Source organism: Ursus maritimus, unplaced genomic scaffold (assembly GCF_017311325.1).
Source record: "Ursus maritimus isolate PB19 unplaced genomic scaffold, ASM1731132v1 scaffold_24, whole genome shotgun sequence".
Classification (NCBI taxonomy): domain Eukaryota; kingdom Metazoa; phylum Chordata; class Mammalia; order Carnivora; family Ursidae; genus Ursus; species Ursus maritimus.
In genome coordinates, this window is record NW_024424897.1 from 35080314 (window position 1) to 35091033 (window position 10720).

Genomic DNA, 10720 nt, shown 5'->3' on the forward strand with positions numbered 1-10720 from the left:
AAATAAAATAAATACAAACAGGTGACTAAGATGCCTGAGACTCAGATCCTGCTGTCAGGGAGTGAAAATCAGCTGCAGGAAAGCCCCCAGGTCCAGACAGTGGTCTCTGGGGGTGTGCCTCCTTCTGGGGGAGTAGGGTTTTGACAGGCAGCCCCCAACCCACCCCATGCTCGCTCCCAGCTGTGGTTCCCCCAAGACATGGCTCCCAAGACCTGGCCCAGTGTGCCGCTTTCTCAGCCTTTAAAAAGCGAGGCCAGCTCCTCCCCCCCAGGTCCCCTCTGCAGCAGAAGCAAGGTGGCTGTTTGGAGAGGTGACAAAAAATTAAAATTAAAGCTAAATTAAAAAGAAGATTCCCATTTCCTCTCCCCATCGCACTTTCCACCTTAATTTTATCGCATCTTCCTTCTCGTTTTATTGACTTTTAGAAGCATTGCCGCCTCTGGGGTGTGAAGCCCCTAGGGGCAGGGACCATCCAAGACCACAGAGCTGGGGGAAAGACCCCCTAGGGCGGGGGCGATGGTTCCTTGGGGGTTTTGTCCCCTCCCTGGGTCCGTTTCCTGGTGACCCACAGGAAGAGAATAAAGCCCGAACTGTTCTAATCCGTCCAGAAAACAGAAATCAGAATTTACAGGCTCCCTTGGCTGGCTTTACAAACAACTCCAGAAATCTCCCCTCTCTCAAACTCCACCCATATTTCCTGGGACGAAGATTCCCCACCCACCAAACAGATCTTTATTTAATTTAATTTTATTTCATGCTCTGTTGGTGCAAGGCAGTTTTTCCTCCTCTCTCCACCCTCCTTTCTTCCTCTATTTATTTTTTTGCTGCCCCCCCTCCAATCTCTAATATCATTTTCACCCACCCACAGCGACGCTGCGTATTTTCTTCTGACCTTAATGGCCCCGGTTTCCCCTCAGTATTTAAGCGGAACAAGACAGAGGTAAGTGGCAAATAAACAGCGGTTCCTATTTACGCTGGCAATTTCGGTTGATCGTGGAGAGGCTGCCTTGAAATTAACTCTGCTGCTGTCTGCTGTGGAGGAATATCTGCCAGGCACGGAGAACCACTCCCTACCGCCCATTACAGCCCCTCCCGGTTATCCGCCTGGGTGACACTGGAGGAGTGGGCGGGTGGGTGTGGAGAGCTGGTGCCCAAAGGGTTTCTTTCTTTTAAAAAACAGGCTCCTCCCCCTTCTTGGCCTTGGCCTTTCACCTCTATAGATCTGTGGGTCTCCCCATGTGGTCTTGGTCAAGCAGTATCTACCAGGGAACTTGGTAGAAATTCAAATTCTCCAACCATCCCATCCCAGAAAACTCTGGGGGGTAGGATCCAGCAATCTGTTGTTGTTGTTGTTTTGAAAACTTTTTTGAAGTGTAATTCACATACTATGAAATTTATCTGTTTTAAGCATACTGTTCAATGTCTTTTTAGTAAATTTATTGAGTTAGGCAACAATCACCCCAACCCAGTTATAGAACATTTCCATAACCCCAATAAAATCCCCAGTGTCTGTGGACAGTTAATCCCTTCCCCACCCCAGCTCTAGGCACCCACTAATCTACTTTGCGTCTCCATAGATTTGTCTTTTCTGGAGGATCTTTTCAGTCTGGCTTCTTTTACTTAGCATAATGATTTGTTAATTGTTAACAGCTTTATTGAGATACAATTCACATTACCATACAACTCACCCATTTAAAGTGTACAATTCAATGGCTTTTAGTATATTCGCAGTCATCCAACTGGCACCACCACCAATTTTAGAACATCTTCATTACCCCCAACAGAAAGCCTGTACCCCTTAGCTGTCACCTCCAAATTCCCCTATCCCTTCGCCCTAGGCAATCACTAATCCACTTTCTGTCTCTAATAAATTTGCCTGTTTTGGACATTTCATATAAATGGAACCATATACAATGTGGCCCGTTGTGACTGGCTTATTTCACCAAGCAGAATGTTTTCACGGTTCATCCATGTTGTAGTGTGTGTCAATAGTTTAGCCCTTTAATTGCGACTAGCATTCCATTGCATGAATAGGCCACATTCTGTTTATCCATTCACCATTTCACGGACTTTTGGGTTGTTTCCAGTTTTTGGCTTTCCTAATAATGCTGTGGAAATTCTGTACATAAAATTCTGTATGTGTGAACATAAGAAAGCTGTATGTTAATCTCATCTTGCGGAACTGGAGAACCACTGCTCTAGGCCTCATCCCCCATCTCTCTTCTAGATCTTTCCTTCACTCTCCCATCTTCCTACATCAAGTGTCCTTCTTCCAGTGGTTTCCTTCTTTCACCCCCTGAACAAGCATTCACGCAGCGCTTACTGTGTGTGCTTGGTTTAGGTTAGGGTGGGCCCCTGGCTACAAGAGTATTGGTGCTTCCCACCTTCATTCCCAACTTCCCGAAGAGCAGGCCTGGGACTCCCTCCCGCAGAAGCCCCTCCCGCAGCCCAGCTCGGTCCATCCACCCACACCCCTTCCCTAGCTCCTCAGAGTAGACACGCAGGCCCGCGGGCCGGTCTAGCGCACTGTGATTGTGTGCCTTTCCTTGACCTCTGCGGCCTCAGCTTGCTCAGCGGCAAGTAGCTGCGCCCGCGCTGACCTGCAGGGATGTCTGGATCGTCACGGGATAGTGTGCGGTTGGTCTGACTACTGCTCCAGGCCCTCAGCACCACTTTCCCACTGAAGTAGTTTGGGGGCACTCAGTAGTTCCTTCCCCGGAACCCGGTGCCACGTCCTCGCCTCTCCCTTCGGCAGCCGCCTCCAATACCGCCCTGCTCCGGGCCACTGCGCCACAGCGCGGCTGGCTGTCCGCCACCCTTCCCAGGAGAGGAGCCACGCCTGGGCGCCCGAAGCCGCGGGCTCTCCTCAGCACTCTCTGAAAATGCAAGGTCTTTTGCAGCCACCGGTCCAGGCCGGGGCTTACCCGCGCGGAATGCGTCTCAGCCTGCGATGGGGCCTGTGTACCTCCACTGCCTCGTGCCTCAGGAGCCCTGGCTCGATGCCCAGACCCCCTCCCCGAATGTGACGGCGTCCAGTTCTCTCGGCCGGGTGGGAAACCAGCCCGCGCGTCCCGTCCCGCCCGCCGGGGACGACGTCTCCATCAATGCGCTCCGCTGCTCGGGGGACCTTGGCTCTCGGCCCTCGCCCCTCGGTCTTTGCTGCTCCCCTACTCCGTCCCCTCTCGACCCCTTCTCGGGGATCGCTCCTTTTCCTCGCCGGCACCCCGCCTTCCTCCTGCGCGGGCCGCACTCCCGCCCCGCGCTAAAGCTCCTCATTAGCGTGTTTGTTTTTATTGGACGCACAATCACCATAATGGGCGCCGGGCGCGCTCTCTAATTACAGCTATGAATATTCATAGCGCGGGGGGGGAGGGCTCCCGGCGGGGGGAAGCCCGGGGGAGACGCGCTCGCCGCCTGGGCGCCGGCGCAGGCGGGGGGCGTTGGTCTCCGGCGCCCCGGAGCTCAGCGCTGGCTTGCGACGAGGGCCGAGCCGGGAGGGTGTGTGGGATTACTGCCCCGGCTCCGGCCCGCTTCAAGCGGTCCCCGGAACCCCCAAACCTAAGCACCAACTTCCTCCCCCCCGCGCTGTTTCTTTTCTTATTTTTCGTTTCCTTTCACCTGGGCTGCTTGGCAAAGTAAGGATGTAGATTTGGGATCTAGGGATGGCCCCGCCGCACAGTGCGGACTCCGTAGCGCTTCCTACTTCCCCGGCCTCCACCTTGGTCAGGGGCTCGCTCGGTCTCTGTCTCGGTCCTCTGTGTCTCATTTTGGTTGGGCTCGGTAAAGGGGAGCGTGTGCCTTGTGAATTAAGAGATTTAGTCACTTGTGGAATGATTTTATTTTATAGCGACTTCCTCCCCGACTGAGTGATGTTGCATGCATTGGTTGTATTTATAACTTAATAGCTTTTCTCAATTTTATTATACTTTTTATGATACTTGTGGCTTTATGGGACTTCATAATTTTTCTCAGATTCATTAAATTCAGCTGAGGGTGGAGCTAATGACAAGAGCAGGTATCGGATTACAAGATGGCAAGCGGCTAGCAGGTAGGGTGCCGCCCTCCCCGCCCCTCCCCTCCCCACCCCAGGCGTTTGGCTTTTGCTAGCTGCTGGTGGTGATGGTGATGGGTCTGTGAGGTGATCTTGGCTTAGTTTCTCATCTGGGGCCTGGGATTTCGAAGAGAGCCTGCCTGACAGCGCCCTGTCCAGTGTTACTCCACCTTTGCTCATGGACTGCATCTGACTTGGGTCCTCTCATTCTTTCCACACTAATTCCTAGAACCAGAGACACTTCCAGCCCAGATGGCTAACCTTCCCATTTTACAAATGGGGAAACTGAGGCTCGGAGAGAGGCTGTTACAGAATTAGGAATGGCAGACCCATGTCTCCCTAACTCCCAACCCAGGCCTCTTCCTCCTGGTCGCTGCTGACCCAGCAACGGCTTCCTACTCTTTAGCTTAGCTCCCAATTTCCCTCCTCCCCCTAAACTGTACGACCTGTTGAGAGCCTCAGAGAGAGGGTATCATCATAATGGTTCACAATATGGAGCACATGCCTTCTGTCCTTGAGTCTTCACGGCGGTCCTGCTAGACTAGCGGCTAGTGTTTATTTCCATCTTACAGATGAGACAGCAGAGGCACAATGAGATTAGAGCACTTGCTCAGGGCGATGCTGGGGTAGAGAAGGGAGCAGGCTTCTGTACTTGGCAGTGACCACATCTGGGCAGTCAAAGCTCAGAGGACGATTTGCAAGTTTTCCTGATGCCTTTTCTTTCTAGGAAATCTCTTTGTTGAGAGGAGGTGGGTAGGAAGAGCATATAGTCTGGAGGACAAGCCGAACAGGGGCTCTTCATTCCCGAGCTGTGCTCTTGGTTGAGGGAGGAGGTGGGAAGGCAGAGGAGGAGGTGGGAAGGCAGAGGAAGAGGTGGGTCAGCTGTGGGTGGACATGAGGCAGGTACCAGTGCCCTCCCCTCAGTGTCTCTGTCACCCTGGGATCCTCTGGCCTCTAGGAGGGTGGCAGCGACTCTCTGTGAGATGGATGACTTTAATCGAGTTCTAGTCCCCCACCCTGCTCAGAGTCTGCCAGCGGCCTGTGGGCCTCTTCTATTTCGGAGGCTCCAATACATTTAAAAATGAAGAAATGCCAAACATGGTTGCAAAAGTGTCATCTGATTTACATTCCACAAGTTAACACTTTTGACTCACAAAAGACGATGCGTGTAATTGTGCCTCTCCCAAAAGTCATTTCAAGACTGAGAAAATCATGAAGGTAAAGGTAAGCTCGTGACATCAGGCTTTCTGTGTCCCCTGGTTTGTTCCCTGCTGTAACTCCCGCGCGGGCAGCAGTGCTTGGCACACAGGACGAGCTCCAGTGTCTTTGCTGCTCCTCGGATGCAGGAATGGTGCCCTCCTGGCCGCCAGTGGCCAGGAGAGACTCCAGGTTAGAGCTGTAGGAGAAGCACCTTCTTCTTGCAACTGTGCTGGGGAGTCCCTGTGGCTGTCAACCTATCCCCATGTAGAGATCATGACAAATTGAAACCTTTGGTGGCTATGGGGCCAGAGTGCTGGGGCCAACCTGCTCCGTTCCCCCCACCTCTTGCCCCATACCAGCTTTGGTGCTGCCACACTGCTTTCCTTCCCTGCCCTTCTTCGCGCGGGATCTGCCTCCCTCAGGGAGTCTTCCTGGGCTGACCTTGCCAACCCATAACCTCCTTACCCCGTTGTCAAAGGCCCCATCTCTGTCAGAGGCTCTGCGCCCTTGAACTGTGGACCTCAGTGGGGGAAGGAGCCCTGGAGTCCTTGCAAAGGGGCCTTCTGATGCCCACGTGTGCCTACTATTGCTGCCAACAGAGAGTCTGTCTTGTTTATGTCAGTGTTTTTATTTTTTCCCCCCAAGAATATGGTGATGAGTAAAATTAAAATTCCTTTAAAAGTGTGCCTGGATTTATGATAGCTTTGGGCCATTAGGCACTTCCTCCACTTACAGATGTTTCAAGGTAGAACCACTAGTGTTCTTGTGAGGCTGGTGGGGTGTCCAGTAACTTTTGGGTGGAGAGGTGGGCGATCCTGCTTCAAGGATGCTGTCTTGTTCTCTTTGCCCCTGTCTGGTTCACCACTCATGGGGCATGGCCATGTTGGGAGGTGCGTGTGCTCAGAAAGCATGTTCAGTTTTTTGGATGAAACTGGCGGGAATAAGCCCCTGGAGGGCAGTGGAGGAAAGGGTGTGGCATCAGGGGGCCTGGGTTCGAATCCTTGCTCTATCTGCTAACTGGTGAGTCATCTTGAGCCAACTCATGGCCTCCCCAAGCTTCGGGTTCCTCAGCTGTAAAATGAGTGGAATGAAACCCAGCTCACTCAAGGGGTGGTGATGACCAGGAAAAAAAATCCTATCAATTATGAAGGGCCAAATCAAGTGTCATGTGTTAACAATCACCCTTATGGGTTCTTCACCTGCACGCCGGGGACACTCTGCAAGTCTGTTGGATAAAATAGGAGCCACAGAACGACCAGCCAAATAGAAAATGAACTGATCCCCCTTCCCCGCTGCCCCCCGCCCCCCTGCTCCCACCTTGACGCTCCCCGTGGCTGGAGTGAGAGCAGAGCCCTGAGCCCAGCCCCACTCGGTGCCTCCATTACAAACCTCAGGTACACGGCCCTCAAGATGCATTTGTAATTTTTATTGTTATATCTTTTAATTTTATTTTGCTCTCCCCGCTGTCTTGAGCAGGGGAGATAGGGAGCCGGTATTTATGGCTGCTCCCGCGACCTACCTCTTAGAATGTATGTATCAGTTAATTTAATCTCCCCTGGTCTTATTTAAACTGTTTTCCTGATTCACTCTCTTCATTCTCCATCCACAACCCCTCCTCCCCTCTCATCCCAGCCTCTTTTCTGTGGCTGTTTCTGGGCTCTGTCCCTTTCCTCCTCCTCCCCCTCCTTCTTCTCCTCTCCCCCCTCCTCCTCTCCCTCCTCTCCCATCTTTCTCCCCCTGCCCCCTTCTCTCCTCCCTCCTGCGTTGCCTCTGGGCCGAGCCTTTCCAGCCCTGGGTTCTGGAGGATGAAGAGGCCTCGTACACTGAGGTTGCTACAGTATTTTTCTCGGTCTCGGTTCTCTCTCTCTCTCTCTCTCTCTGCCCCGGTGCCTGATTGACATTTACAAATTACCCAGCTGAAAGTGTTCAATCCCTGACCCGCCTGTTTCTGTTCAGCAATGAGTGAGATTTGCAAGCATTTTGTCATATAATTACTGCAAATCCCTTGAAAATTTCCACAACAAGGCCAGATGAATGGTAATTTGGGGGCCTCCAGCCCCCAGTCGCCGCTGCCAGACCACAACGGTCTGAGGCCAGAAATGCAAACCAGCCCCGTATATGTGTGTGTATGCATGCACGTATGTACGTATGTATGTATGTATGTATGTTTTGGAGGGGGCTCTGGGGGAGGGGGCTCACTGGTCATTTTGTTTATTTCCCTTAGAGATTTCTGGGAAAAAACTTGAACAGTGCAGACACACACACTTCTCCACTTTCTTGCTTGTGGTGTGCATGCTGTAAAATATTTGGATTGGGAGATTTATTTGCTTTACACGGGTGTATTTGTGCTGATTTTATTGTATTGACTGGGTGCATTTTTTCTGCGTTCCACTACAGTTTTATTGTGTGCCAGTCTCAGGCATACATCACCTGCATTGTTTTCTGCAAAAATTACGCCCCGTTTCACTGTGTCTTGATAGGACTTACTACATTAGTACCTAAGTGGGGAGATTTGCTGTTGCCATAGCTGTCTCACTGCCTCCCTGCCCCCCCCCCCCACACCTGGGCAGCACCAGGCACTTTGGGCTAGAGACTTAGGCACTTGGGTTTCTGTGGCTGCCCTTGGTCCCTGGACCTGGGGTGGGGGATGGACAATGGAGGAGGTGATTGAGTTGGCCATGGGGTCATGTGGTCATGGGATTGAGGGTGGAAGAGGTCATGCTGAGCATTGGAAGGAAGAGAGGATGGGATCCTCAAAGAGGAGGATCCTGTTAATTTGTCTGTTTTTTGTCACCATTTGCTGGATTCATCCCTGGAGAGTGTTCGTGGGCCTTTCATGGTCTCTCCTGAGGGTTAGGGAGTTTGACAGAGAGCACGAGTTCCACACTTAGCATAGGCAGAGGGTTTGGCTGGTATCTTACGGGAGCGTTGTTCTCCCTATTTTACAGATGGGGAAATAGTAGCATGGAGAGACGTGGTCCCTGGCCCTAGATCACACACCTAGCAAGTGGTGGGTGGAGATTGGAGCCCATGGCTGGTTGACACCAGGGCCTGCTTCTTACCCCTTGGGGAAATCCAGGAGGAAGGAGGCATGTACCTGGGATGGTGACTTAAGGCAGGGAGGGTTAAAGCTGGAAAGGGTCTTATAAACCATCTAATCCACCTCCCTGACAGATGGGGAAACTGAAGCCTGGAGAGGTCAGGGCAAGCAGTCTGTTGGTGGGTTATTTTCCTTCTTCTCCTGCGACTGTTTGTAGGGTTGGGGTCTGACTTTTGGGTGTCTGTCTGGCCTGCCTGGCCACTCCACAGTGTGAGTGTGTGTGTGTGTGTGTGTGTGTGTCAGGCAGAGGGCAGGAGGAACACGCACGCCATAGCCTGAGTCAGCGGGTGACATGGGTCACCTGAGGTCGGCCTAGGCCCCCTGTTGTTCCCCGAGGTGGCTGTAGCCCTCCCCTCTCATTTCCCTACCCTGTGGTGAAGTTCTTCTCGTCTGTGACAGCGTTTTATGGGGGGCTCATGGATAGATTTGGGTCTGACCTGTTTCCAGAACTTTCCCAGATATCTTCTCATTTATACCCCCTTGCCCAGGTGGTCAGTGAATACAAAGGAAATGTAAAGGATTGATTTCAACATCTCAGCCCCTCCCCCCACTCCATACCACTTTTTTTTTTTTTAAGCCAAAGATTATATAATTAAATTAAAAGAAAGTGTGTCTTCTCACAAACTGTATTTCCTCATGGTAAAGGCCCATTTTTGAGGCGAGGTCGTAATATCATATCTAGAAATATTTTCCTTTGGGTATTAGCCGTCTCTTCCAGTTAATTGTTTCCACCAGCACATTAGGGCTTGTAAGAGCAGCAGCCCGTCCAGGAGGCTCCCCTGGAAGCGAGCAGTCAGCAGCAGGGGTTGGGGCACATCTGAGGCTGTGAGTCTGCCCAGCAGGTTCAGCGGGCGCCGGGGGGCAGCCCGGGGAGATGCTCCGGACACAGGGACCCCTGCAGGGGGGAGGCCTCTGCTCCTCAGCCCACAAGCCGTGGCACGTGCTCTGCCCTCCTGCACACACCTGCCTACACGTGTGACCCGACCCCATGTGCCCACAAATACCCCAAACACGTAGGCAGACAAACTGCCCATTTTAGACCCTGACTCAGTTATGTGACCAAATGCAGCAGGCACTTTACATGGTGGGCACTGTTGTGTGCGTGTGTGTGTGTGTGTGCGCACGCATATAAGATACGTGACATATATATATATATATATATATATATATCTTCCCATCAAATTGAAATCGGCCATAGCTTCAGAGTCAAGAAACCAGATGCCAGCCTTCTCTCATCTGGGACTCTGTGTGACCTAAGGCAACTCCTTTCCCTCCCTGGGCCCAGTTCTCTCTCGGCAGAGGATTTACTGGCCCCAAGTCCCCGTGAGCCCTCCTTCTCTCTATGAGGTTGTTTGCTTCTCTCTCAGGGTTTCTCTGAAGGAGGCAGGAGGTGTCTCTCCCTCTTTCTGACCTCCAGCCCCTGCTCCGTCTCGTGGCACTCAACGTGTCCACACTTCCTCTGGCCACTCTCGGTCCCAAAGGCCTTTCCTCGCAATACCAAGAGCCGTGTGGTGTCCGAAGGAGGGCCCAATGCAGGCCGTGAGCATGGGAAAGTGGGCAGTGGGTGAACTGACCATGACTCTTCCTTCTCCTCAACAGCTGCCAAGGGCGTAACCAGAGCCTGAAATCTGGGTTTGGCCTGGAAGCTGTAAGGGGTCTCGTGGGTACCCCTGCTCCGCTGCTGAACCCCTCTCTCTGTGGATCTCCGTGCAGTGGAACGGCGGAGATGGCTCATGCCACCAACTTGGAGCAGAATCAGAAGCCCCAGGGTTGGCAGAGGACAGAGGAAGGAGGCGTGAGGCTGTGGAGGAGGCAAGGGCCTGTTGGGAACGTTGGGAGGGATTCTCAGCCAGAGAGGGTCACCTGCACCTGCCCTGGGTTTCCCCTGACAATGCCAGAAATGGAAGTACGAACGTTTTGGGGCGGGTATTTGTATATGTGTGCTAGATGGATTTATATACATCGCCTCCTTGACTCCCCCTGAATCGCACCCTCAGTGGTGTGGGGGAGGAAGGGGGAGCAGGGTGGTAACCAGGGGCAACCCTCCTCTCCCTCCCTCATCCCGAGTTTGTGCCACTGAAGAGCTCTCCAGGGCCAGCGAATCACCCACATAATTATCCCTGGAGGTAATGGGCTTGGAGAGGTGGGGGTGGGGTGGGCTAGGGTGGGAGGGAGCTCAGGATGAGGGGTTTGTTGAGGCTCAGGGAGCAGAGGGATCCATGGGAGGGGGACAGGGACAGGATATGGGTGATGGGCAGGTGTGGATCCCAGCTGCCAAGCCCTCCATCCCCTACTCCCAACAGGGATCTGATTTGAGGGCCGAGTTTGTCTTCTGTTGCGTAGTTTGAAACCTGGTGTGTGTGTGTGTG

The 10720-nt window shown here is 52.7% G+C and overlaps 1 protein-coding gene across 1 annotated transcript in view; it reads left to right on the forward strand.

Moving 5' to 3' along the window:
• The window catches only part of MRM1 (mitochondrial rRNA methyltransferase 1), a 39378-nt gene extending 28968 nt beyond the window's left edge, over positions 1-10410 (forward strand). The window contains exon 5 of the mRNA XM_040640948.1: positions 9951-10410. Coding sequence (XP_040496882.1) covers positions 9951-9976 — 26 coding nt within the window. The 3' untranslated portion in view covers positions 9977-10410. The remainder of the gene's footprint in view (positions 1-9950) is intronic.
• The last annotated feature ends 310 nt before the right edge of the window (positions 10411-10720 follow it).